Below are 26351 nucleotides of genomic sequence, written 5' to 3'. Positions count from 1 at the left end.
CTGGAGCGATAATTGCTGCTACAACTTGTATACTAAAAATTAATATCAACATTACAAGTGGCAAAGTGAACTTGTTTAAACACGTTTACTTTTATTTTTTACAGTATTTTTTGAGGTTGTAACAAGTCCAAGTTTCCTAGAAAAAATTTGAACTTTTCTTTTCGAACTCTCATTTCTAAGTGTCTCAATCCAATCATTTTTAATAACTATTAGATTATATCCTTTTGCCTTTATAACTTTATGTTTAAGGATTATTTCACCATTAATATTGCCAGTACACTAAATGAAATTAAATCTTGCCTTAATATCCTTCTCTTGGATTATATCTATGATTATTTTATGTGAAGGTAGATAAAAGGCCACCAAATATAAATCGTCAATAACAAAATTGCACTCAAATGGTATACCAATTTGTGATATTATTTCACTGTATTTTTGCAAATCTCCAGTAGATAACTTACTGGAACTTAACTTATTTAGATTAATGTGTTTACATTCAGTGATGGTGCTATTGAATTTTTGTATTGCCGCACGATCCAATATTACTGCAGATCCAGTCGGCATAGTAGTACCATCATTAATTAAAGAAATATAGTTCATTAATTTTGCAATTTTAAGTACCTTAAAAATGTCAGCTGAATGCTGAACATTCTCATAGAGCAGTCTTTCTACGATTATTGACCAACAAACATTACACCTGTATTCGGTGATTAAAAATGCATAGCCAATATAAACTAGTAGGGTATTTGTTACATTACTAAGCATTATTGGCAGATTTACATTATCCCACATTTCCGAATGTCTGACACCGGCTAGTGAAAAGGCGAGTATAGTGTCTAGTGTATCTTCCGCCTTGGAACGATCATGCCTTTTTAGGTGGAGAAATTGTTCAAGCAGAATCTTAATTACACTATTCTGATTTTTCCCATGAACAGTTAGTGACAGGATCATATTGGATATATCCTTTGAAGTCAAATATCTTTTGTTCAACAACAGGTTCTTTTCAAATAACTTCATTACATCGTCTGATATCTTCGATTGCCTAATAGTGTGAGTATAAATATCAGGAATTAGTCCACCTGAAACGCTGCCAAGGTGATTATTAATGTATAAAAGTAGTTTATTCATCATATTATTATGCTCATTAGTTAAAGATTTAATGGCAGAGAGGTACAAGTAAATAGATGAAACACTATCTAAATGTAGATCAGATAGGTTATCATATACAAAATCAAGTAATTTGTCGCATATAGGCTTTGAAAAGCGATGGAAAATCATTTTAGCAACGTGAATTAATTCTGTATGAGAAAAATATATACCTGGCTCGGCTATGTTATTAAAATGATTGAAAATTTGATTATTAATTTCTTGTGATAAATTTTTTGACAATGAATCGTTGCCCATGTCTACTAGTGACAAAATAATTTGCAGCCTAATATAGTTGGTGATGTTATCAGGTGTGTAATTTTGTGAAACTAACTTGTTAATAATGGATTTAAAAAATATTTGTTCGCCCTTACAATGACATAGTAGGTATAGAGAAGGGATAAAAGATTGAGGATAATTGTGTAAACTATTGCAGATAAAATACTGTGAGTGATATGCGAGTGAATTAATGACATTGGGTATGTTGATGTCGTTGAAATATGATGATAATATATATGAAGTTTCAGATATTTGTGTTAGTGACAATTTACCCATGTTTGACACAAACTTCTCGCATACATTAGTTAATATATTTAAATTCATTGGAGTATCCATGAGATATAAATATTTCAGCAGTGTAACTAATTCATGGGCGTCCGATTTATTAAAAATTGATTTCAACAAAGAATCCAAATTCAAATTATATTTTTGTTCATCATTGTGAGAATCATTAAAAGGATTGTCAAACCTAATAGGATTGTTCAAAGAACCAACTGTTTCAATGCCATCTTTTGGAAACAAATATATATTAGAATCCTTCCTCGTACCATGTTTAAGAAGTATTGAGGAAGTTGTGTCTATCTGATTAGCTAGCAAAGTATTAATGCGATTATATGAAAATTTCACGTCGAAATAAGTATTAATCGGATCACTAATGAATGTTTTAAGAGGAAGCGGGTTTTGAAGTCCGCCTGTGATTATATCTTTGCAAATATTATAAAATTCAGCACGCTGTAATACACATAATTCCAATTTACAACTATTTTTGTATACTTCATCGAGAATCTTGATACATTCCAAAGGTTCCAAATTTGATTGCTTAAGTAAAACATTAATATTAGAGGTATTAGAAGGTGTTCCCGTTTTAGCGGCAATAAAATTAGAAAAAATAGGTCCTATAGTTGAAAATCCGCCTGCTTTATGTGTAATTGGTCTAAAATACGTAGTACAGCATGCCAACATGTCATTCAAATATAATCATAGTATGCCGATACTAGGCACACCCTACATGATTAATTTCTATCTATTTAACTAATTAAATAAGTTGATTTTATGATATAAATAATTGTTATATATGGTAGTAAGTTCATTCAGTTATTTAGTTGCCACTTACACTTCTTAGGACGGCACAGGGGCATCCCATGGTAATTTGTAACTGATATAAGCTTGTTGAATTGAAAAATGGAGAGACTTGTAGTGGAATTTTGACAACATGTGACGGATTTATGAATTTGCATATGAGAAATGTGGTCAGAACTTCTAGGGTAATCGCTAACTGATTCAGGAGGGAGATAAATTTTGGAAGATTAATGAATGTTTTGTCAGAGGTAATAATCTCAAATCTGTAAGATTGCCTGATCAAGTTGCAAATTTGGCAGAAGAAGAGTCTAGAAGAGAACGTAAGGCATACATTGATCACATATTTATAATATATAATTTTTTCCATTCTATACATATTACATATCTATAAACATTGCGATATATATATCCTATATATAAAAGCATGCTATTATGAATATTGCTTCATAAATAATTATCTGTGCGATTTAGGCTAAATTAATTAGCTGTATGATATTGTTCTTAGACATATAAATGTATCCTATATATAATAATATATTGCATTTTTTGGTAGCATGTTATAAATTGAATATTTGTTTATATAATAATTATTTATTAATGTGTAATTTAGAATTGGGAAACTTGCAAAGTACAAATAGAGGAAAAGGTAGCACTAAACTAATTATAGCACATCCACAGAGGGGAAGGAGAGGCCGTGGCAAAATGGGAATGCATTAATAATTTTTTAAAAATAATTCAAATAATTTTGATAATTAATCTAATAAACATAGCTCTTTTGCGTGTAAGACACGGTGTAGAATGAGCTATTGATACCCCCCTTCCCCCCATAAATAGTAAATATATATAATATATTACCCTACAGATAAGTAGTATAGACTTTTTGTGCAACATCCTGAGGTTTCAACTTTTTCGAGCTAATTAATTTGCGGAGTCCAATGCCTCCTAGAAAAAAGGCAACTACTGTGGCTGCTAAAAAGACAGCGAAAACCAAAAACACGCGAGCGACCAAACATTCTAAATCCAAGAAAGAGGACCATGATTCTGACTATGATCCCAACGAAGAAGAGGTGTCCCCGTCACTCGTACAGGATACTGCGTCTGCACCTAATAATGAGGTAGTCATAGATTCCATGCAATGCCACTATTCTACTATTAGTCATATTCCTAGGTCCAAACCGCACAGCCCGAACAACCTGAAAAACCTGAACAGCCTAATCAAACTGATGATAATGCCGTTACTGATGATGTAAATCCTAGTGCTGATGATGCGGGCAGTGTTATCCCCGATAATAACATGGATAATAATAATGCTGTTAATGTTGATAGTGGTGATAGGGTCCGTATAAATTGATTCTAGGTTAATAGAGATCGCTACCGAATTTTTGTAACTCGTATTCCCTTTGAAGCAACCAGCGATGACATTGAAAATTACTTCAAGCAGGTCGGTGCCAAACTTATAATACATTTTCGTATTTTCATTTTGTGATATCGGCTATGATACATTTATTAATTTTGATGCAAATTTAATGTAAAATCTTATTTTTTCGCTTTTATACGCAATCTATTAAGTATTTTTTTATTACAGATTTAAATGTTGTGAAATTATATCGATACTAAATGACCAATTAACAATAATCAATTCCAAAATTATGTTATTAGGGCTTTTATATGTCAAAATTACGTCTTTTAATATTTACCAATTAATCAAATATTAACATAGTTTGGAGAAGTAGAAGATGCTTACTGTCCAAAGCAGCCTGGCAAGGCACACCTGAACAAAGGGTTTGGATTCATTTCCTTTAAGAATGACGAAGTACTTCAAGCTGTATGTTACTATTGATTTAAGGTTTTTAATGCAAGGCCTCATACCATCTTAGGTAGGGAGATTGTCGTAGACAAGGCGACTATAAGGAGTGAACAGCAAACAGACCGCAAACGTGTTGATTATAGCAGAAGTAAAAGATCACTAGATGCACCGGATAGAGATTCTAATAAAATAAATAGGAGAGCCAATAGTAGGCAGTATGATAGGCCACCGTCGTCTTACAGTGGCGGACCGCCCATGTCATATAGTGGAGGTTATAGCAATGTACATGCAGGCTACAACCAACCACCTGGTTATAACAGGTATAGTAGTAATTATTTAGTTATGACCATGGCAATTATGATAGCAGATCTAATTATGACAATTATAACCGAAGTGGGTCTGGATATGGCCAATCTTCCAGTGAATACAATCAAGGTCATGGCAGCTACAGCAGTAACTATGGTCAATATGGCAATAGACAATCGGGATACGACAGAAATTACAACAATCCACCTCCATATGACAGGCCTTATGATGGCAATGATTATAACCGCAACTTTGATCCCAATAGATCGATTAATTATGTATTCAATGGAGGGGAAAAGGATAGAAGAGGTGAAAACTATGATCGCCATTACCAGTATGATCAGAATTATCAAAATATCCAATACCAAATGCAACAACCACCTTATTCCTCCACTGCACAATCCTACAATAATAATTACGAACCCCAGGGTTATGACCCTTCAAGGCCAACTACTCAAGGTAAAGCGCATTATTTACATAGGAAGTGACACATTAGAATCAAAGAGATTGAAAAATAAATTGTTTGTGGGTAGGATGAGGAACGACACTACAGTTGCAACTATGAGAAACTACTTTGAACGTTTTGGTGAACTCATAGACGCTTATATCCCCAAAGGTAATATGAAAAATGATTTAAGATCCTAAAACACAAAAGGGAAAAGGGTTTGGTTTTATCTCATTCCACAATGAAACATCCGTTAGGGCTGTGTTGCAAGCCACTTATAAGCATGTTATTGATGGAAGAGAGGTGAGACTAGTTGTTTATCGATTTTTTCAGCTATTATTAAATAAATATTATTTTTTAAAATTAATTTAGGTTATTGTCGATATGGCAGATGCGGATCAGAAGAAGAATCGTTAGCCACACAACAAATCACTCACTAATATTATGCATAATGTAGTTGACACATTAGTTAATAGCATATATTTACAATATAAATATTATCTGTACATTAATTAGCATGCTTATTAAATATGCGAATTTGATAATTACACTTTTATACCTTTCTTCCAGTGACATCCATACGTTTGTCACGTATCGCAATCATAACTTTCGTCCAGATAACAATTTGTTGATTTTTGGGGGTAAAAAAAGGGTATTTAACATTCATTTGTATTAATAATTTCCAACATTGTATAATTTAGGCACTTGTGTTATACAACCCCAACGATCCTAGACCAGATCTATGGACCAAAATCAACTTTCCCGAGCAGTATCCTATGGTTAAAACTCATTTTATGTAGATTGAATTGAAGGCTGTTAAGTACAAGATGGGAAATGTAGTGGCCCCAAACGGTTACGTTGAAGTTATCACCGCATTGTTCATTCCTCCTCAGATGATTTGTCAGTTTGATGATTTTGGACGGTGTTTGGTTTCATTTGGTATGCAGCACTGTTTGTAATTTTTATTTTTTAATATTTAATTAACCCATCTTAATTACTAAATATATACATAAATAGCTAATCATATATTACAGAAAATTTATGGCAAGATCTAATATAGGAAAGCCATTATGGGAAAAGAGATGGCATAAAAAGCCGCATTTAGGCAAATTATCCCGTGTTGGAGCAAATTTCTCCCGTTTGGCTTCGGTAAAACTTCAGCCACCTCATGATTTTTCCCTTGGTCAATTACTTGACTGCAGCTTATTTGCAAACTGCACGCATGTTAAAGTATCTGGGATTACAAAAGGCAAGGGATTTTCTGGTGCAATTAAGCGCCATGGCTTCCAGAGGTAACTATTTATGTTTACATAGAGGTCCCACTACCCATGGATCAAAGCATCATCGGAAAATCGGTTCAATTGGCGCATCTACAACGCCAGGGCGTGTATTTCCGGGTAAAAAAATGCCTGGAAGAATGGGTGGGACAAGCGCTACCTTTAGACGTCTCAAACTCATTGGTATAAACGTCGAGTCAAATTTGATATTTGTAAAGGGCAGCGTGCCTGGAAACAAAGGGAGCTATGTCTCGGTAACAACTGATATGAAAGGCGTACCAGATCCTAGATTCACTCCCACAATTGATGTCAGTTTGAACTAGTGACCTATGGTATTATATTGTGATTCAAATTTCAAATTTAAATTGATATTTTATAATTGAATACACTTATTAAATTTAACTTTATTAATTGAATCATTTGGAATCTATTATAAGATTTCCAACCTTGCAATTTTCGAGAATTAGACCAATATTTACCCATTGGTGAATATTCCGAAAATCCTCAGTTATGTCTTTACCGGCGTACTCCAGTAAATGATCGTATCCTACATAATTATATATGTTACATTTATATATGTTAATATGTATATGTATTTATTTAGAGCTTTAAATATATAAACAGTTATTATTATACAAAATGTCAGACAAACATTATTGTCGAGAAAATAGTGTAGCTAATAAGCAATTGTATAGAAACAATATGTGTGAAATGAAATGCTAAAAATATAAATAGTTTAGATATATAAAATAAAAACAAGATACCCACCTCCTGGGTGATGCTTGAGGTAATAAGTGATATCATAGACTGTGCCATTGAAAACAATCCAACAATCATGCGGTTTTCCATGTTTTTTGAGCTAAAAATAAAAAGAATACATACTTCATCCTCCGTGATCAATTTATTTGTATCCTGATGTACATTTTTGTTGGCCTTCATAAAATTCATAAATGTCTGCTGACTGAAGACTACGTTACAAATATTATACCATTAGGTTTCGGTGTAATACTGTTAAAAGTAGACAAAAAGTTGTTATTATTTTCCATAACACAATGTGTTTGGAAGTAATTGAGTGCTCATTGTAAGATATTTATTGATTCTATATGAGATAAAAGCAATTAATCTGGGGCCTTCCAAATATTAATGTCAATGGTTTAGCTTGCGTAAAATGCAAAATTTGTGAAAATGAGTGGATATATTTTACTGAATAAAGGAATAGTTGCGACACTTTGTCTTCTTGAGACTATTGGATTCTGCTACTCTCCACTATTACTAAGTAAATATCTAAATAGAATAAGGAATAAATATTTAAATCCCAATACAATAAATAACGCAACATCCGGTATCACCAAATGTTATTAAGGTGCAATTTTATCACTATCCCTAACACATCTTATGCCAGAAGGTTTTAGTAACAACAATAATACAACAATCCTATCTAATTCACTGGATATCACTGGATTTATCTCAATGACGCCTATAGTTATACTTATTTCCATCGATTTTTTAACAAGTAGGCGGATTTATTCATATAGAAAGTCCATCTACAATTGACCAACAATCCTCAACACTCAATAAGTTACTGAACTTTTATTTAGAAACTCATCAATATCTGAAAGTCAATCAGCTGAAAAAATTAGCTCATTGTCCACCAATTATGGTTTGGAAAATTCGGCTATTATTGATTTGGAACGATTTGATGTTGGTAAAAACATTGCCAATAGATATTTACTACTTCAGTTGTTTAAATCTCGCTCATTCTACATGTTATTAACACTCATTTGTCACTCAATATTAGAAGGTAGGCTAATTCCCTGATGTAGGAATGCTGCTTGGTACAAAAAATGGTACAGCCCTGTGGGCAATGACATTTGGAATTGTCGCACACAAATGGGCAGAATGCCTCATAATAATAAATATCCTAGATAGTAGAAATAAGTGGGCCAAGAATGTACTGATTGTATTGTTTTGCCTGGCAGTGCCACTCGGTATATTTGTTGGCCATTTCATAAGTATAACCAGTATGAAGTGACGTTATGTAGGCCATTCATTGGAAGTTATTTTTGGACAATTAGCAGCTGGATTTTTCATCTATTTATCATTTGAGGTGATTAAATCCTTATATAGCTATTAATGGAGAATAATGATTATATTAGCAAGAATAAATTAATTACATGGGTCTCTTACATGATTGGAGTATTGACTATGAGTGTGATAATGGCTATAGCCACAATCATTGAAAAAAAAACCGAAATATGATAAAATAATGTGTAATTTGAATTTTTAAGAAGAGTGCTTGGGTTCCAATGGAGAATTTTTCAGAAATTTTTGTTAACACACACTATTATCCACTAATTATTGCAATTACAAACGATATATCCAATAGTGATAAGTATTATTCGAAAATATGTGAATTATTTATCATTTAAACATAAGAGTGAAGTGGAGTGGCAATGAGAACCAAGAAGGTCTGTGATGAGTTTGACAGGGATGAATATTGGTGTGAACGGTGCAACTGGGGCATTTAATGTGTAAAATATGATGTCACGAATTTACGTCATATTTCCGCTATTAATCAAAATTGTAAGTTGCCATATGCGATTTATATCGCTAGGAAACTGGGGTACAAACTCTTCGCAACAAAAAACCATTGCTGAGACGCTAAAAAAAGTTGTCTCCGATGAGCATATAACATTTTTCGTCAGTCCTGGGTCCAATTTCAAACATGGAGTTACCTCTACTCAGGACATACTCTGGAAAAAAGCCTTTGAAGATGTTTATAACTCTACTGATAAATCTATGAATCTTCTTTTTTTTACCGTCATGGGCTCAGGTGATTGGCTTGGTGACTGTAATTCTCAGGTGGCTCAGCCAAATTTTAATGGTAGCGAACCAAATAAGAATGCTAATGATATTCAGAATGGATATCCAAAATGGACCATTCCAAATTATTGGTACCACTACTTCACCCATTTCACCACAACAGGTGTCGCATATATGCTAACATAGGCAATACTTTGCTAAGTGGTCATAAGGATGTAGGTGTAGGATTTATATTCATTGACACATGGGTTTTATCCCCCTCTTTTCCATTCAATAAAATACACGATAAGGCGTGGTTGGAATTGGAAACTACACTCAAAATTGCATCAAAGGTAATCAATACAATTAATACAGGTTGTCGAATTTATTATCGTGGTGGGTGACAAACCAATTTATTCCTCTGGATCTTCAAAAGGAGACTCATATTTGGAAAAAAAAATGCTACCATTGCTTAAAATGGCTAATGTTGATATGTATATTGCAGGGCATGATCATGATATGGAAGTCATTCAGGTAATTAACAGTTAGTGATCCAGAAAGATGGAATTTCGCATATAATATGCGGTACTGGCGGTTCATACGGCAGAAAGTCGTTGATTAAGAATGATAAATCCATGTTTTACAGTGATAAATCAGGGTTTTGTTTGCACGAGCTTAGTCTAGAGGGTATAACCACCAAATTCATCAACGGCAACGATGGCTCTGTACTTTACACTCACACACAGCCAATCAAGACCAGAAAGGAAATGAGCAAAGGGAATGAAATTAAGTATTTATCAATGCTCCCTCCTGTTGTATTAACCCCCATTCCCACACAAGTCATTGTGAAAGACGGTGATGCTTTTGTCAAAATTGTGGGTTCGATAGGTATTTTAATTGCCTTGGGTTTTGCGACAATAGCCGTTGCAGCCAAAACTGCCACTTGAACAATTTAGATTGCGTGATTTGTACATTATTTATTATAATTATCAGCTTATTGTGTAGTAATTTTAAGACATGTTACGTGCGTAATTGTTAGCTTATGTTGGATCATTTTTGCTTGTGTAATGCTGTCTATTCGTTTTGATAATTAATTTTTAGCACGCTATGACCACTCTAATTTATCACTTACTATATTGGTTAAATATAAATATAAATATGAATATATTTATGTGTAATTTAGTAATAGTATCTGATAGGCAATTAATTTGTGTGTGAAATTACATTTTTTTAATATGCTAAAAATATGTAAAAAATTTTAATTAAAATTTACAGATAATTTTATCGTATGATAATTGTGTAATAAGTACAACATAGTAAATTATTAATTCTACTTATAAAACTAAATTTAGTATTATCCATTAATATAATATTATTAAAAAATTCATGGTTAAGAAATTTAAAACATAATGAAAAAATTATTTAATAAATTATACACCACTTAATTCATTTGATTATGTTAAAAGAGTATTATTAACTGGCATATTTTCTTTGAGGAATTAACATAATACAAAAATATAGCGAGTAGACATGGTGATATATCATGAAAAGACAGTTCACATATATGCAACAAGTCGATACAATATGTTTGCCGCAGGCAAATAAGGTATAGTAAAAATTTTGGGAGCATTTGAGCATTAAACAAATCAATCTTAGAATATATACATACGCGTGATTCACAAGATAATTTTTGTGAATATGGTAGGCACATCATCTTAAGGGTAGGAGTAAAATATTATGATATAAACATCAAAATATACATTTATGAATTTACAAGAGGATAATTGTAGCACTACATGCATAATGTAAGAGAAACTATATTAGGAAATAAGCTGAAATGTAATTAAGTGCTTTTTATAGATTATTTATTACTATAGTCAACTAAATGTATCATTATATACAATAATAAACCTATACACATACGTACATAATAATATACAACATATTATCAAAATATGCAGATGATACATGATGTATATATCTGTATAGCCGATGATCTGAGATTGCCACACAATATGTAATTGCTATATATATTACAAATGTGTGATCTATAATAGCATATAAACAGCTATAAAAATGGCATTATTACACAATGGGTTGTCAAATTTGGATGCAGCTAATGAGGAAAAGGAGGTGGAAAGTCACTTGTGTGATAGGGAAAAGACGCCATATGATATAACGTTAATCACAAATTCCATTAAGGACAACTTAATGTGCAGTTCACTCAATGAATTTGAGATAGAGGCACTGGCTAGTTCAATGCGTCTCTATAAATATAACAAAAATGAGATTGTAACCAAGCAAGGTGCAATTGGATCGCATTTCTTCATTATCAGTTCCGGTCATTTCCAAGTTGATATTAGCGGTAATGTCATAAAGGTTCTAGAGAAAGGTGCTTCATTTGGTGAAATATCACTTATTCGTAACACTGCTAGAACTGCTACAATTACGGCAGTCTATGAAGGACCTTTTTATCTTTGGGGAGTTAATAGACAGGCATTTAGGGACCTTCTTAAGCAACTATCAGTTCGCAATTTTGCTGAAAATCGCAAGTTCATAGATTATGTTATAATATTTGAAATGCTAAACGACTCGCAGAAGACAATGATTACAAATGCCCTGGTGGAGGTTAAATTTAATACTGGAGATAATATTGTTGTACAGGGTGACAAGGGAGACGTTTTGTTTATACTAAAAAATGGTGAAGCAGATGTTATTATTGATAATGTATGCATAAGAAGGCTTAATAAGGGAAGTTACTTTGGCGAAAGGGCATTACTATATGATGAACCTAGATCGGCAACTATAAAGGCGGTTTCTGAAACAACTTGCATAACATTAACTCGTGATATACTTAACCGTGTACTAGGAAATTTTCAACATGCATTATTTCGCAATATTATGATGGAATCACTCCAGCAATCTGAGGTCTTCCGCCAATTTACCTGCAATCAACTTACACAACTAATTGAATCTGCCACTGTTAAAGATTTTTTAGGTAGTAAAACAATCTTAAATTGTGAAATTTTACTAAAGGGAATTAGATTTTTCATTGTACTGGAAGGGAATGTTGAAATTTATTATAATACTCACCTACTTGGTAAAATGAGTAGAGGTGATTCATTTGGCGAGGAATATGTAAAGGAGCCCAAAGTCCCCTTTTCACACAAGGTTATAGCTACTTCAAATTGTAAAATAGCATTTCTTACGGGCCATGCTTTACTGAGCGTTTTAGGCGGCGAAGATCTTGAGGGTAAACTTGAATATAATAATAAAATGTCAATTGTCAAGAAGATGTATATATTCCGGTACCTTTCTGAAAAGCAATGCGATTTGTTAATTAAAGCGTTTAAGACTGTTAATTATAAAAAAGACGATTATATCATAACACAGGGAGAATTGGGTGATAGCCTATATATTATCAAAGATGGTGAGGTTACTATTAAGAAGAATGGTACTAAGATTAGGAATTTAGGTATATGGGCATTTATTTAGGTAAGCACGATTATTTTGGTGAGCGTGCTTTGCTTTATGATGAGCCACGATCGGCATCTGTTGTATGCGATTCGCCTAGTGCATCACTTTGGGTAGTTGGTAAACCAATTTTCCTTAATGTAAACTAAGCAATTACATAGATCATACAAGGGCCGATGCTTAGTCATCTTGAAGATCGAATCAAGATGCAAGACGTGTTAGTGGATTTTGACGATCTTGAATCAATAAAACTTATAGGCAAAGGTATTTATCATTTTTATTTAGGCACGTTTGGAACAGTTAAACTGGTAGAGCACAAAAATTCTGGCATTAGATATGCATTAAAATGCGTTTCCAGGAAATGTATTGGTCAATTGGGCCAGCAGTCAAATATCAAATTGGAGCGTGAAATCATGGCACAAATTGACCACCCTTTTATTATTAGATTAGGTATTCATGTCAATTACTCAGTTCGCACTTTTAAGGACGATGCTAACCTTTATTTCCTAACTGAATTAGTAACTGGTGGAGAATTATATGAAGCAATTCGCAAGTTAGGGTTACTTAGTAGATCTCATGCACAATTTTACCTGGCTTCTATTATTTTAGCCATTGAATATTTGCATGAAAGACAAATCGCATACAGAGTAGTTAATGTTTTAATGTAGGATTTAAAACCTGAAAATATATTACTGGACCACCAAGGATATATTAAACTCATTGATTTTGGCTGTGCAAAAAAGATAACCTCCCGTTCTTATACACTGGTGGGAACGCCGCATTATATGGCCCCTGAAATCATTTTAGGTATAGAAACATTTATTTAGGTAAAGGTTATACCTGTACCGCTGATATTTGGTCTTTTGGCATTTGTCTATACGAATTTATTTGTGGTCCTCTTCCCTTTGGTAATGATGCGGATGATCAAATTGAAATATTTCGTGACGTGTTAACGGGCCAGCTAAGCTTTCCGGATTATGTGGAGGATAGAGAGGCCATAAATCTAATTAAGCGACTACTTTGTCGTATTCCTGAAGTTAGGATTGGGAGCTCAATTAATGGATACAACGACATCAAGGAACATTCCTATTTCAAGGTAGCTGCGTTTGTATATATTTTTATATATACTGTCGTGTATATAAATGTTCAATTATTATTATTATAACTGTAACATAGGAATTTGATTGGGATAAATTGACTGGGCGTATGCTAGAGCCTCCACTGCTGCCTGAAGGTGAAGTCTACTGTGGTGATCAGGTATGTCAACAATGAATCAGTATTCAGACAATGAAAGTACAATCGCACATAACGAGGAACCGAATGAAACTAATACCATGCTTAATGGTTGGGACAATGACTTTTAATAAACATTTTCTTAATTATTCACTCAATTTTTGTCCATAATTAACACTACACCAGTTTATATTGTTTTTTCTATCTATATTAACTACATTTAAATTATTGTGTTAGATGTTTTTATTTATATAGCTTAATAATTTTATATTAATTGTTATATTGATTAGATGAGTTATTATTAATATTTTAAAATGATTTTAACCCTAATACGTATTCATGATATACTCATGTTTCGAAATATATATGTATCCTATAATTAATAATTAAAATGTGCTATTATAATTAATAAAACAAATATAACTAGGATTCAAAAACTATCATTTATACGAATCCAATGTAAATAATATGTTTTAAGTTTTAATTTATCAAATTAATTTGTACATAATTAATTACAATATTCTTCACATACATTTACCATAACCTATTAGTGGCAAATTAATACTTATTATGATAACTAAATAATTAATTTGGCATCTAAATTAATTTTTGATTAGCAGTCTAATATTATTACTCCATGGCGCGCATATTATACAATTACATAAATTGACAATTATATAATACTTTAAATAATAAATACCATCTAAGATTAGTAAATAAGTATTGTTAGTATTATGAAAATCACAATTAACGCAACTGTCTATAAATAATAAGCAGTGTGCTCATAAAGTTACAAGAAACAGTCGAATTACTACAATAATTCAAAATAGAATATTACGAATTACGTTGCTAAACACAGCTCGTCTTTAAAGACTCAATTTTACTCTCCAGCTCAGAAATATCTTTATCTACATCATCAATCGTAATGCCTTGAGACTTAAGATCCATGATAATTTTATTTTTAACCCCCTCTAATTTGTTCAACAGAGACTCCACATGAATAATATCAAGCTTAACAGAATTATAATCTCCGCCCATGCGGATCATATTGCAGATTGAAAATATCTTGTTTTGGTAATTATTCATTATACCCATTAATTCAGAAATTTTGCTGTCAATTGTGAGTATAGCCTTATTATCAATATCAATAGATGCTTGCCTATCACTTGATTGTGATATTTTGGCATCTTCTAAAATTGCATACAAATTTTGTATAATTTGCATCAGGTGAATATTTTGTCTAAAAATCTTATCCCCCACAGAATTGCTATTTACACTAGTAAATACTTCACCTAGATTTGTTGACTTAATTTTTTCTAGAATGCCGACACACTTGTCAAGGCAGGTGTATGTGTTTTCTATTATATTGTTGTTCAATACTGGCGAATTATCCGACGCATTTATCAGTGAATTAGCTTCACCATTGCTATTGTCCGCGTTTATGTCAGAACCTATGGATGTAGTATTCTCTAGATCGTGAATGTGAGTTTTCTTAAATTTCTCATACTCCTCATTTGAAACGTCATAAATTGGCACTCCACTCCCATGGGCAATGGAGGTGGATCTGGATTGGATTGTTAGCTGCCTGTGCACTGTGGATTTACGGGAGGTACAAAGTGAGCCTGTATCTCTTGCTACCACTGGTGATTTGTATTCAAAAGTATCAACTTCAGATTGTAGTAGTGATGAATTAGACAGTAATTGGCACTGAGATTCACCTGAGCCCAGAGTGTTATTAGATTGTGTAGGGAAGTCACTACACATGTTAAGCTCTTCGTCCTCAGCACTACTGACATAATTTTTATTGTAATATTCATTGTTAGACAACGGACTTGCATCGTTCTGAAATATCTGCTTATTATCATCACTGTTTGACTGAGGAGATACTTGTCCCTTGGTGTTAAATGGTGTTTGTGGGATGAAATTTGTCGCAACACTAAGTGGACTATTTGAATTGCGGTTGAAAGGACTGTTTGATCCACAGCAATAAATCGATTGTTTTAGATGTGAAGGGGTTAGATAAATTGATTCATTATTGTTTGCAGGTTCTTTTAGACAAATACCTGGGGTATCAGTATAAAGATGAGTAGCATTTTTTTGGTTCCAACCCACCTTACCAGTAGATTGGCCACTGGAGCCCGCTTCTTGTGAAAGTGGTTGAGCTGATGTAATCATAGGAGGGGGGGGTACTTGTTTACTATCAACACTGGCCTGTATTTCTTCCCCTTTCACGACCCATCTTTTAAGTTCCTCATTATAGTACATTTCCTTATCCCCTCCTAACTAATTGAGTGATTGACTTACAAAAGCTTCGGTGTATCCATCTTTTTTTGGGGTGGATCGGAAGAAACTCATAAACGCTACATTAACAATTGGTATAGCATATTATGTATACACTTAAATATTTTCAATGTATATATATTAAAATATTGATTAAAAATGAGTGCTTACCTGCCATATATGCCAAGCGATCTACGTGTGTCGGGCAAAATACACTGGACTTATCGCTTTCTGGATTGTGCCAGTGCAAGTGGGTAAACTAGAGTATTATGTAAAGATAATAGAATTTAAGCATTTCGTACAGTCCTCTAAGGCTCCTTGGCCTTATTGTACTTGAAAATCCATCTTCACCTTCCTTATACACCGTTATCTATATCAAAGCATCTGTCATACATTATATGAGATGGTTTCACCACAACGATCTATTTCCCAAATCTCCCTTTCCAACACTTCTCGATCCTAAATTAGTGCATTGCACCATTAATTTATGAAAAATTCCACCAAATTTCAGTCTCCCATGTATTGTGTAAATTTTTTTTAGTACCCTGTCTTTTTTACACCACCTGTGGCTCACAACTTCCACATTCTGCACCTAAATAATTTAATAATAATAATAATACTCGCAGATTGTTAATTTTAAATTGACAATCTGCAGAGAATATCAAAGTATCATATTACTTGCATTAGTGACTGTTTGAACAGTGAATTTTTTATATCATCCCTTACAAGTTGTACTTTTACGCGGTTTGCATCAATTTTTAGGGCATTTATCATAAATTTTGGTGTAATATCCACATTGCTCATGAATTGCTTTGGTGCGATAATTTTTCTATTCCTTTCAATCCATTCCTCACTTCTGTAAGCAGGGAAACTAATTGTATCATCATCCATATGAATTCAATTTATCTAGTTCATTATTAGAAAACATTAATTAAAAATATATCAATAATTATGGTGCAACCAGACGTGTCATATGTTAGTATGGAATTCGTTCATAATTTTACCTTATGTAGGCCATAAAGGTCTAATATATGGCATATAAAATAAAAATTTATATGACAATTAACTACATAACTAATAGAAGTGCAAATAACAACAGACATTTGCCGTTAATAACATTGCTTTCTATAATGTTCTGTACGGTTCCACTAGCATATTGTCACATTTGTATGGAGTTTAATAAAATATGCCCAGTAAATTTTCGAACCAATAGATTACATAAAATTTCATTTGTGTACAATCATTCAAAATCAAGCATTTTACAAATCATAACAATGGTAGATACAAAAAAACCACGCCTAACAAAATCTTATAATCAAATAAGCAATGAATTAACTAATTATTCAACAAATAACTGTAACAAACCCTTTAACATACCATATTTTGCAATTTCTGAAATAAAAATCCAATTCACAGATAAAGAGAACCAACTGATAGACTTCCTAAAGGGCTGTCTAGCACATTATAAAATTGAAACTGGTAAGTATATTGATATTTAGTATTAAGGATTGCTGGAGGTTGGGTTAGGGATAAAATTTTGGGCTACAATTGCAATGATATAGATATTGCTCTTAGTAATATGACTGGAGTGGAATTTGCCAATTTGCTCAGCGAATATAACATGAAACATTCTGGTAGATCAATAGGTTTTGGAGTGATTGAAAAGAGGCCAGAACATTCAAAACATTTAGAAACAGTTGCACTACAGATTGGAGGATTACAAGTCGATTTTGTCAATTTGCGACATGATTCATACACGTCTGATGATAATCGCATACCGGAAATTCGTATAGGTACAGAAAAGGAGGATGCCTACAGAAGAGATTTCACAGTAAATTCTCTATTTTACAACATAAATACGGGTCAATTGGAGGATTTTACGGGCATGGGTTTGGATGATCTTAGAAATGGAATAATCCGAACTCCGCTTGATCCAGTTGTTACTTTTTTGGATGATCCCCTAAGGATCGTTAGAGCAATTAGATTTGCCACAAGATTTGGCTTCCAACTGACTGATCAAATCATTGATGCGTCTAGCAAATCAGAGATTACGAATGCCTTTATGAAAAAGGTACACACACAATTTATATAGGTTACAAGGAGTAGATTGAGTAATGAAATATATAATATACTAGTTAAAAGTGATCAGCCCCAATCATTTCACCTTCTAAACAAATTTAACCTGTTACCTTGGTTAGCAGAGCTGCCCAAAGGTGTAAACTATACGATTGACATTTCAAATTTAACACATTCTAATCAGTGGATCTCCAAGGGCATAAAATATATGTACATTGGCAAACAATTGTCTACAAATTCTAGAAATAAACTACCTTTTGCCACAATTTCTAATGAAATAATTGACAGCTTCTACATAGCATTGTTTGTTAAACCAATATCTACCATACAGTACTATAATAAAATAAAACCCATAGATCTAACTGACTATGTAATAAAAGAATCACTTAAACTTCGCAAAAGACACTACATTCAGTCAAAGGAATTAAATGCCAACTCATTATTATTTAAAACTTACATAGATGATATTGACAGTTTGGATAAAGTAGAACGTGGCGAATTGGGTTATATGATAAGAACCTGCGGCAAATATTGGAAAGAATCATTTTTTATAAACTTTATTACATATATATATGATAATAGTAAAAATAATGATTATCAATCATTATTAAATAATATTGACAACTATGCTGATAAACACATAAAACTATACAACAAAATAATTGATATGGGCTTGGACAAAGCACACGAAATACAGCCAAAACTTAAAGGCGACGATGTAAGTATACAATGACTTAGATCAAAAAGTTACTGCCAAAAATAACATGTGGCACTGTTTTTAAGGAGGTCATTATTAGTCACATTAAATATCTACTACAAAATCCCAATTGTACAATAGACGAGGCTTGTAACTATCTGAAGAATGAATATAAATATTTTGTATAATTTTCATTCAATTTATGGATCAACTTCTTCCTTTTGTGGTATACACTTGTTGTAAATCAAATCAATCTTCTCTTTGTCCTACATTATTAACTTACAACATGTAATTATTTAACGATGTAATCAACTATTGGAAAAAATAATATATAAATTGAATTACCTCTTCTTTTGATGTTAATCTAAAAATGCGATTGCATGCAGAAACTAGATCATACTGTTTATGTATCCTTCCAATATGATGAATAAACGAACAAAATTCATCGATTTCCTCCTCATTAATGTACAAATAGAAACCTTGAGTGTTTATTATCCCAAATATACGATCATTAGCTTCCAATTCATTAATTCTTTCCACACAACTGCTAGTCTTGAGACCTACAAATGCTGAAAGATCTTCTACATTTACTCTCTTTTTTAGTTTAATGTAATCGATAAAGTCCGAAATATCAATTTGCTTGAGATTTTCGACGTAACCTTGATCTTCAATTACAATTTTAGACTTTAATTCGTTATATATTCTATCCCCTTCCCTTTCAATTTCCAATGCCTAAGTTAAATATTATTTACCTGCTGGTTAATCCTTTCTTCCCTTTCATTATATTTCCGATCATATTCAGCTTGTTTATTCTGCTTTATCTTAAGTTTTTCCTCCTTCTCTTTCTTGAGCCTTTCTTTCTCCAACATTTCCGCTATCTTCTTCTCCTTCTTCTTCCTCAGTTTTTTACTAATCTGATCATGTTCTATCTCCTCTCTTCCCTCTTCCTCACCTTCATTTTCATGTTCCTGTTGATCAAACTGATCGAAAGACACGTTTTTAAACATGTATGACGTAAAAACGATGAAAATAACTGAGATTAAGATTGTAAACCAAATAGGAAATCCGATAGTTTCTCCATACTCCACCTTCTCAACATCATTTTGTTTATGTGGTTCCACTTTTTTTACCATAGTGTCATCTACACCATATTTTATTAATTTTTATCATATAAAATCTATTATATTTTATAAATACACAATATTTTTTTACACATCGTCACAATATTTATTATGAACCTTGATATAACACTTTGTAACAGTTTCTGTTCACTAGACGAACAAACTTTGCTTAATTTCCCACCATTTTATACCGAACAGGTATTTCGGGACTAAAATAGATTAATCTAAACATTTTACACTCTCAATTGGAGTCCTGGCATCGGATTATCGCATCTAACGCTACTTTAATTGCTTCAAAATTTTTACACATAACAGATACCCAATGTATGGATGCGCCTTTCACAAATGTTGCAATCAATAGAAACATCAACCGTTATTTTTTAGTGTTAATAATTGAATATCTAATTGAACAAAAATTGGCATTGTGGCTTGAACCACTATCCGATCTTACCATGAAGAATATATTCATGACACTTGTCAAAGACACCAATGCTATGAGTACACTATACATTAAACATATGGAATTCAGGGATAACCTTAGAACCATGGATAAAAATACTGAAAAACTTAAAGACTCGAATTACTATCAAATTGAGCAATTGAAACTCACAAGGAATAACTACTTTAAATGCCAAATAAAAGACACCAGAGCCGCATTGTATCCTATACCAATTGATAAATTATGCGAAGAATTAAAAGAATTTGCAAAGTTACTCTGCCTTTACGACAACGTAGAAACAGTGTATAACCTTTTTTATTCACCATTAGGCCATAAATACAAATTTCATCGATTGCCAGACGAACACATAACTTATTTGGTATCAATCCTTGTTCATAACAAATGGGCCACAATCATCTTGCCTCCTAGTGTAAAAAACAATATTGAATATAATCAGAATATTAAAAATCTTGGTATACGGTTCATATAATTTTATTCCATGTTTTTAGTAGTTTGACAATATATGTAAGAGGATGAATTCAATATTTTCCAGAAATACCCAGACAGCAAATCCACTAAAATCAAAGCCCATTATTGGTGGGCAGATTTTCTGGAAGAATCCAATAAAATTATTTGTTGCAGTGAATATTGTACAGAATGGAGGAAGGTAGGGATTGACCTGAGGCAGCCACTCTAAAATATATCTCAGGTAAAGCATACATTTGAAGATTCTAAGACCATAAATTCCAGATAACAAAATTGTCTTCAATGAATCGTCAAGTTGAAATTTCTTGCCAGCTATGTATGCATGTATGAGATTATTCGCATCAAATTTGTGCGATATTACTTCATCTTTATTAATTTTAGTTAATTCACTACTAATTAATTTGCAAATATTAAAGGATTTGCGTTTTTTAGCAGAAATTATACTAGGATTATAAGTGCTAGAATTTATGGGATTTAACTTATTTATAGAGGGGATTACAAATGTTACCGCTGTACCATGATTGTTGTTTACTATACATTGAGATTTATGTATTAAAATTAAAATAATAAAGAAAATTTTACCTAAAACAAAAGTTTCTATTGTATCAACCATAACAATTTCATAATAAGTTGGGCATACACCCTACCATGTCTATCACTGTAACCACCGTTGTTACAAATTCAAATAACATTACATCTTATACAATAAAATCAAATACTAATGATGCCGATAATACGGTAGGAAATGAAACAAACAATGGAATGATTCTATCGCAACAATATGATACTAGTAATAATCTCAGTACTGATGAATATGTTTATGAGATAGTATACTTAGACAATTGTCAATTCATCTCTGAAGATATGACAATCATTCACATTTGTACTTGTGGAGATCTTTTTGTGTTTAAGCTTGAAGATCTACGTAAAGGTAAGCTCTCAATAACATAGGCAACAATAAGACCGAATGTGCCAGTTGTTCATTAAAGGCTATGTTACAATTTAATTCTCAGCAGTTGGATGAATTCATAAACAAGCACAACGCTATTTCTTGATTATATTGATGAAGGACCAAATTCTATATTTCTAGGCTTGAATATGTAATTATTAGCAGGCCTAACATCCTTGACTACATTTCTCAACCTCTTCTCACGCTTATAAATTCTTTGTATAGATTTTGAATTACCTGATCGGAGTGCCAGTGATTTTAAATGAATTCCTTATTGTATCTTCGAGATATTTGTCGTAATCACGAGTCAGCAATTTGTTATTATTACAGAAGAGGACGAATCCAGGCGGTTTTGTGTGGATATATATTAACCATTTAATACCTGTGCTGCGTAATATATATTGAATCGCTTGCCCTTGACAAAATTTGGTGGCCTTATGAACAGTGCGTCTTGGAGTATTTCGTTCAACGATTTTTGTGGATATTCTTTATTGTACTAAATATGTATGATATTACTTGTTCCACGGATTGATCAATGAGATCAAACAATTGATTAATTCTCTGACCGGTATTGGCAGAAGTGAATAAGACATTTGCATAACATATATCATTTAAAGTATCTTTCACATAATTTAATGCCTACATAACAAGTGTGATACTTTGTTGTAAACAGTACCATCGTTTTTATCTATCAAATCCCATTTATTACAGACAATAATAGCAGGTTTAGATTCTTCCTTTATTGCCTTGGCCAGATCCAATTCATTTTTTGATATTCCAAAAGTGGAATCGATGACCAATATACATACATCAGCTTGTCTGATTGTCTTATTGAATATTTAGATTACCAATAAGCTTCTTTCTGTCTTTAACTTTAATTGTTCAGTATTAACATTTTGTGTCACGCCACAAGTGTCTATTATACGGTATGTCTTGTTATCCTTTGTAACAAATGAATCTATTGAATCAACAGTTGTACCGGCAATAGGTGATACAATAAATCTATCTTTGTTGAGCATCTTATTTGCAATACTTGACTTGCCAGTATTAGGTCTAAATCAATAGTGATTTACCGTCCGATCAGCGCCACCGTTGTATGTTTAGTAGTTTCAATTGTACTATTGAGATTTGGCATATATTCCAAGCATCTAAATAAGGAGCTATTAACTTTTCAAGAACTTCAGCTACACCTGATCCATGTAAAGCACTGCATGGAATTGGTTCTCCCAATCCTAAATTCCAAAATTGCTAAATAAAGATGTTAATACCTGAGCCGCTGCTAAACCCATTTGATGCGATTCACACTTATTTACAGCTATTATGCAATTTAACGAGCGATATTTACAGTGGTTACGTATCATATCTGCTATTCTTTTGTCCAAATTTGTCATCCCAATCTATGTAATTAACCTTAAAATATTTATAAAAGACTGATTGTTACCTGGCCATCAACTACTAGGATAGACATAGTAGATTCCTCAAGTGCTTTATATAACATCTTTTCCACCTATATAAACCACTTACATACCTGAACTTTAATTATTTTATCAGTTATGTCGTCATCGCAAATCCCGGGAGTGTCAATTAGGCGAAATACTTTCCCATTAATCTCGACAACTCCCACATTTGGGTCACGAGTAGTATTTGGAACCTCAGATACCAAACTTCCCATTTGAAACTACATATAAAGTGTTATACCATTCTGGTCATGCGATTAAAGATACTGGATTTGCCTACATTGGTGCTGCCGATCAATGTAACTAAGCAATTATTCTGATGTATAGGTACGTTGCTAAAAAAATAGGCCTTTGGACATAGATCATGTCTGCTGACACATTTTCTAATGATATTAAATGGATATACTTTGGATATTACCAATACTACAAGCGAAATAATTACTATCATGTCCAACCCATGTTGATCTATCCACACTATTATTATACATATGTATAGATCTATGCGCATGACAGTCAATCAATTGCATAAATGACTATTTCTTTAAAACTTTGAAAAAAGAACTAAATGATGTATTTATTACGTTATAGAAGCTTGTGACCTCTTCTTATTTACGTTATCAGCATTGCAATTTACAATATTAGCCACGGATTTCTGAGGCATCATTACCTCCTTCTCCACTTTTATAATTTCTTCATAGTCTTCCATTACAAAATAACCATTCTCGACATAAGTAGATTGTTTTGGAACCTTTATTAAATGCATCGTACCTTTTCATTGATGATAATTCTCTTGGATTCAGGAGTATTGCAGTCAATGGAATCATCTCCATTTGTGCCATCTTTATCCTTATTACTAATACAATTACTGTTTAATTCAACATCTGATTGTTCAAACAGATTTTGTTCAGGTTGTGAATCAATAACACGTTTCGAATATTTAACTGACTTTACTGGGGATATTTTAATCTTATTTTCAAAATCTATAGTAGAAAAATCGCGTTTTACACTAGTTTTATTAACTGTTTGCTTGTTATTTAAACCAAAAAATCCATTTTTAGTCTTTGTATGTTCTGCATTATTTGATTTATCAATGCATTCATTTTCGGGAATTGGCAGAAATTCACAGTTAAACTGTGCATTATTTGATATCTTAGTTTCATTTTTAAGAAATGAATTATTGGAATTAGTATTAAATGGAGCATTTTGTCTAGGTTTTTTAATATCAATCTTATTTTGATTTTTACTGCTATGTTTAATATTTATTACTTGAATAAATCAAATGATGTGCCACTACTGGTATTTGGTATAACGTCCGATCCTATTAATGATAATTTTCTGATGGAAATATCACAGACGGAGATATTACATGAACTAAATCAATCGTCAGATTACATAGGAATATAGATTGAATCAGATGATTTGGCTGACACGAGTTTCTGAAACAAATTCTCAAAAATATCATTACTAGTAGTTAAATCAGTAGGCTTTTTTAACTTTATGCTGTAAAGTGAAGGATTGGCACCAGGGTAGTCTAAATAATAAAGTGTAATACCATTAAGTGACTGGTATGCGACCTTTTTGCACATGAAAACTCCATTTTCAACATAGTTAATCACGTAAAATGTAGCGATTTGTTTCTCTTTAGTGCTAATGATCGATTCTAGGTGGCTAATTCAATGTTTAATTACCTCTTAGCCACATCCAAATCACACGATAGGATATTTGCGATGTCTGTAACTAGAATCTGTATATTTTGGATACGTACTTCGTTGCCCTTGTTAAGTAATTCACTTATATACTGTGTGTTATCATCCATAATATCACCACATATACTATCAGACATGGATTTTCTGCCTGAGCTGTGCATTGATAAACATGTCAAATATTTGTATGATTATGCAAATGAGAGGTGTAGTATTGAAGGGTTTTTTGTAGAAAATATCAAAGTGGGTGGAATGTACTGGTCCCTCACTACGTTGGCACTGATATGTCCTGAGGCAATATACAAAAATTTGCCAGAAAGTGACGGTTTCAATATTTATGATAAGTCACTGAAATTGTTATCTAATTGTAAAAATGAAGATGGTGGCTTTGGTAATTCTCCGGGCCATGAGTCCCATCTAATTCCTACACACGTAACACTTAAATTATTTAGTATGCCGTTCTAGTTTGTATATTGCTTGAAAAAATGGATATGATAGATGTAGATAAAACAACAGAGTTTGTCTTATCTTTACAGGTAATAAATATCTCATACAGAACGTAGATGGTTCATTCAATGGAGATTCCTCCATGGAAGCTGATACAAGGCATTCATATAGTGCTTTAGCAATACTAACATTGCTCAAAAAGATACAAAAAGTTGATTTGGAATTATCTGCAAGTTACATACTTTCTTGTATGAACCACGATGGAGGTTTTGGATGGACCCCTAACGGGGAATCCCACGCTGCTTCGGCATTTTGCTCAGTTGCAGGTAGATAAATATTAATATAGCACTATCGCTATCTAACAGATTGTATAGGATCGATAGGGTATTTATAGCTTTATTCAGGATCGTTTGGGGTGGTGGTTATGCGAGAGGCAAACCAGCACTGGGGGTTTTAATGGGAGACATCAAAAATTGCCAGATGTATGTTATTCATGGTGGATATCAGCAACACTCTACATATTAGGTAAAAACTAATCATCATTAAAATATTGCATAATATAATATTTATATAATTTAGGAAGACAGGAATGGTTTAACAGGGCCAAATTGATTGAATTCATATTGGAATCCCAAAACACTGAAACTGGTGGGATATCTCACAAACCTGGCAATATTAGCGATGTATTCCACACATTTTTTGGTATAGCAACTATATACCTAATCAAAATGCATTCCATCCATCCAGTATTTGTCACTTTGAACGAGAAATTGAAAAAAATTATAACACAATGAACAATCTGAAATGATATCCATCATATATACATACAACCAAATTATCATGCCTT

General features: G+C 32.5%; 18 protein-coding genes across 18 annotated transcripts; 10 read left to right on the top strand and 8 right to left on the bottom strand.

The window, feature by feature from the left end:
* On the bottom strand, nucleotides 76–2388 carry BmR1_04g05820 (conserved Plasmodium protein, unknown function; the record flags this gene model as incomplete). The annotated part of the gene is made up of 3 exons (XM_021482438.1): nucleotides 76–279; nucleotides 301–1298; nucleotides 1320–2388. 3 exons carry the CDS (start codon nucleotides 2386–2388, stop codon nucleotides 76–78), a joined length of 2271 nt encoding a protein of 756 aa, XP_021337675.1.
* Nucleotides 2501–3222, top strand: BmR1_04g05815 (U6 snRNA-associated Sm-like protein LSm4; the record flags this gene model as incomplete). The annotated part of the gene is made up of 6 exons (XM_021482437.1): nucleotides 2501–2506; nucleotides 2529–2570; nucleotides 2592–2690; nucleotides 2711–2825; nucleotides 3116–3151; nucleotides 3173–3222. The coding sequence occupies 6 exons, from the start codon at nucleotides 2501–2503 to the stop codon at nucleotides 3220–3222; spliced, it is 348 nt and encodes a 115-aa protein (XP_021337178.1).
* BmR1_04g05810 (nucleic acid binding protein, putative) lies at nucleotides 3441–5480 on the top strand (the record flags this gene model as incomplete). The annotated part of the gene is made up of 9 exons (XM_021482436.1): nucleotides 3441–3620; nucleotides 3674–3841; nucleotides 3863–3946; nucleotides 4226–4330; nucleotides 4352–4632; nucleotides 4653–5077; nucleotides 5100–5234; nucleotides 5257–5366; nucleotides 5436–5480. The coding sequence occupies 9 exons, from the start codon at nucleotides 3441–3443 to the stop codon at nucleotides 5478–5480; spliced, it is 1533 nt and encodes a 510-aa protein (XP_021337674.1).
* BmR1_04g05805 (Ribosomal protein L3) lies at nucleotides 5581–6663 on the top strand (the record flags this gene model as incomplete). Its single annotated transcript, XM_021482435.1, has 5 exons — nucleotides 5581–5715; nucleotides 5765–5842; nucleotides 5864–6002; nucleotides 6124–6355; nucleotides 6378–6663. The coding sequence occupies 5 exons, from the start codon at nucleotides 5581–5583 to the stop codon at nucleotides 6661–6663; spliced, it is 870 nt and encodes a 289-aa protein (XP_021337673.1).
* Nucleotides 6664–6756: 93 nt separating this feature from the next.
* Nucleotides 6757–7386, bottom strand: BmR1_04g05800 (Cytochrome b5 reductase 4; the record flags this gene model as incomplete). The annotated part of the gene is made up of 4 exons (XM_021482434.1): nucleotides 6757–6887; nucleotides 7109–7199; nucleotides 7223–7308; nucleotides 7329–7386. 4 exons carry the CDS (start codon nucleotides 7384–7386, stop codon nucleotides 6757–6759), a joined length of 366 nt encoding a protein of 121 aa, XP_021337672.1.
* Nucleotides 7526–8599, top strand: BmR1_04g05795 (zinc transporter, putative; the record flags this gene model as incomplete). The annotated part of the gene is made up of 7 exons (XM_021482433.1): nucleotides 7526–7682; nucleotides 7704–7853; nucleotides 7876–7918; nucleotides 7939–8141; nucleotides 8164–8361; nucleotides 8383–8447; nucleotides 8468–8599. The coding sequence occupies 7 exons, from the start codon at nucleotides 7526–7528 to the stop codon at nucleotides 8597–8599; spliced, it is 948 nt and encodes a 315-aa protein (XP_021337671.1).
* BmR1_04g05790 (BmGPI18, acid phosphatase) lies at nucleotides 8879–10089 on the top strand (the record flags this gene model as incomplete). Its single annotated transcript, XM_012794310.1, has 4 exons — nucleotides 8879–9326; nucleotides 9350–9495; nucleotides 9518–9676; nucleotides 9700–10089. 4 exons carry the CDS (start codon nucleotides 8879–8881, stop codon nucleotides 10087–10089), a joined length of 1143 nt encoding a protein of 380 aa, XP_012649764.1.
* BmR1_04g05785 (protein kinase, cGMP-dependent) lies at nucleotides 11219–13980 on the top strand (the record flags this gene model as incomplete). Its single annotated transcript, XM_021482432.1, has 9 exons — nucleotides 11219–12617; nucleotides 12638–12756; nucleotides 12778–12880; nucleotides 12902–13066; nucleotides 13088–13263; nucleotides 13285–13423; nucleotides 13444–13712; nucleotides 13793–13873; nucleotides 13894–13980. The coding sequence occupies 9 exons, from the start codon at nucleotides 11219–11221 to the stop codon at nucleotides 13978–13980; spliced, it is 2538 nt and encodes an 845-aa protein (XP_021337670.1).
* Nucleotides 14699–16307, bottom strand: BmR1_04g05780 (conserved Plasmodium protein, unknown function; the record flags this gene model as incomplete). The annotated part of the gene is made up of 3 exons (XM_021482431.1): nucleotides 14699–16132; nucleotides 16154–16209; nucleotides 16301–16307. 3 exons carry the CDS (start codon nucleotides 16305–16307, stop codon nucleotides 14699–14701), a joined length of 1497 nt encoding a protein of 498 aa, XP_021337669.1.
* An 81-nt stretch (nucleotides 16308–16388) lies between these two features.
* On the bottom strand, nucleotides 16389–17020 carry BmR1_04g05775 (conserved Plasmodium protein, unknown function; the record flags this gene model as incomplete). The annotated part of the gene is given in 4 exon segments (XM_021482430.1): nucleotides 16389–16499; nucleotides 16523–16588; nucleotides 16608–16721; nucleotides 16808–17020. The coding sequence occupies 4 exon segments, from the start codon at nucleotides 17018–17020 to the stop codon at nucleotides 16389–16391; spliced, it is 504 nt and encodes a 167-aa protein (XP_021337668.1).
* BmR1_04g05770 (tRNA nucleotidyltransferase (CCA-adding enzyme)) lies at nucleotides 17161–19090 on the top strand (the record flags this gene model as incomplete). Its single annotated transcript, XM_012794306.2, has 4 exons — nucleotides 17161–17608; nucleotides 17629–18200; nucleotides 18222–18923; nucleotides 18944–19090. 4 exons carry the CDS (start codon nucleotides 17161–17163, stop codon nucleotides 19088–19090), a joined length of 1869 nt encoding a protein of 622 aa, XP_012649760.2.
* Nucleotides 19103–20035, bottom strand: BmR1_04g05765 (DDRGK domain; the record flags this gene model as incomplete). The annotated part of the gene is made up of 3 exons (XM_012794305.1): nucleotides 19103–19168; nucleotides 19248–19634; nucleotides 19655–20035. 3 exons carry the CDS (start codon nucleotides 20033–20035, stop codon nucleotides 19103–19105), a joined length of 834 nt encoding a protein of 277 aa, XP_012649759.1.
* BmR1_04g05760 (ESCRT-II complex subunit VPS25) lies at nucleotides 20135–20952 on the top strand (the record flags this gene model as incomplete). Its single annotated transcript, XM_012794304.1, has 2 exons — nucleotides 20135–20221; nucleotides 20242–20952. The coding sequence occupies 2 exons, from the start codon at nucleotides 20135–20137 to the stop codon at nucleotides 20950–20952; spliced, it is 798 nt and encodes a 265-aa protein (XP_012649758.1).
* Nucleotides 20968–21180, bottom strand: BmR1_04g05755 (apicoplast conserved ycf19 protein precursor, unknown function; the record flags this gene model as incomplete). The annotated part of the gene is made up of 1 exon (XM_021482429.1): nucleotides 20968–21180. The coding sequence occupies one exon, from the start codon at nucleotides 21178–21180 to the stop codon at nucleotides 20968–20970; it is 213 nt and encodes a 70-aa protein (XP_021337667.1).
* BmR1_04g05750 (zinc finger protein, putative) lies at nucleotides 21597–22003 on the top strand (the record flags this gene model as incomplete). Its single annotated transcript, XM_012794302.1, has 2 exons — nucleotides 21597–21879; nucleotides 21900–22003. 2 exons carry the CDS (start codon nucleotides 21597–21599, stop codon nucleotides 22001–22003), a joined length of 387 nt encoding a protein of 128 aa, XP_012649756.1.
* BmR1_04g05742 (50S ribosome-binding GTPase) lies at nucleotides 22265–23862 on the bottom strand (the record flags this gene model as incomplete). Its single annotated transcript, XM_021482428.1, has 10 exons — nucleotides 22265–22393; nucleotides 22414–22536; nucleotides 22557–22724; nucleotides 22746–22950; nucleotides 22971–23045; nucleotides 23066–23145; nucleotides 23166–23294; nucleotides 23339–23404; nucleotides 23426–23575; nucleotides 23596–23862. The coding sequence occupies 10 exons, from the start codon at nucleotides 23860–23862 to the stop codon at nucleotides 22265–22267; spliced, it is 1392 nt and encodes a 463-aa protein (XP_021337666.1).
* Nucleotides 23863–23887: 25 nt separating this feature from the next.
* BmR1_04g05741 (engA, GTP-binding protein) lies at nucleotides 23888–25221 on the bottom strand (the record flags this gene model as incomplete). The annotated part of the gene is made up of 8 exons (XM_021482427.1): nucleotides 23888–23915; nucleotides 23936–24102; nucleotides 24123–24600; nucleotides 24621–24725; nucleotides 24747–24885; nucleotides 24907–25022; nucleotides 25043–25098; nucleotides 25120–25221. The coding sequence occupies 8 exons, from the start codon at nucleotides 25219–25221 to the stop codon at nucleotides 23888–23890; spliced, it is 1191 nt and encodes a 396-aa protein (XP_021337177.1).
* BmR1_04g05740 (geranylgeranyl transferase type-2 subunit beta) lies at nucleotides 25196–26298 on the top strand (the record flags this gene model as incomplete). Its single annotated transcript, XM_012794300.1, has 6 exons — nucleotides 25196–25489; nucleotides 25510–25593; nucleotides 25614–25830; nucleotides 25851–25888; nucleotides 25909–26029; nucleotides 26084–26298. The coding sequence occupies 6 exons, from the start codon at nucleotides 25196–25198 to the stop codon at nucleotides 26296–26298; spliced, it is 969 nt and encodes a 322-aa protein (XP_012649754.1).
* Between the last annotated feature and the right edge of the window lie 53 nt (nucleotides 26299–26351).

The sequence above is a fragment of the Babesia microti genome, chromosome IV, assembly GCF_000691945.2.
Source record: "Babesia microti strain RI chromosome IV, complete genome".
Classification (NCBI taxonomy): Eukaryota; Apicomplexa; class Aconoidasida; order Piroplasmida; family Babesiidae; genus Babesia; species Babesia microti.
Note: the sequence above shows the minus strand (reverse complement) of the source record. Positions and strands in the feature narration are given on the sequence as shown.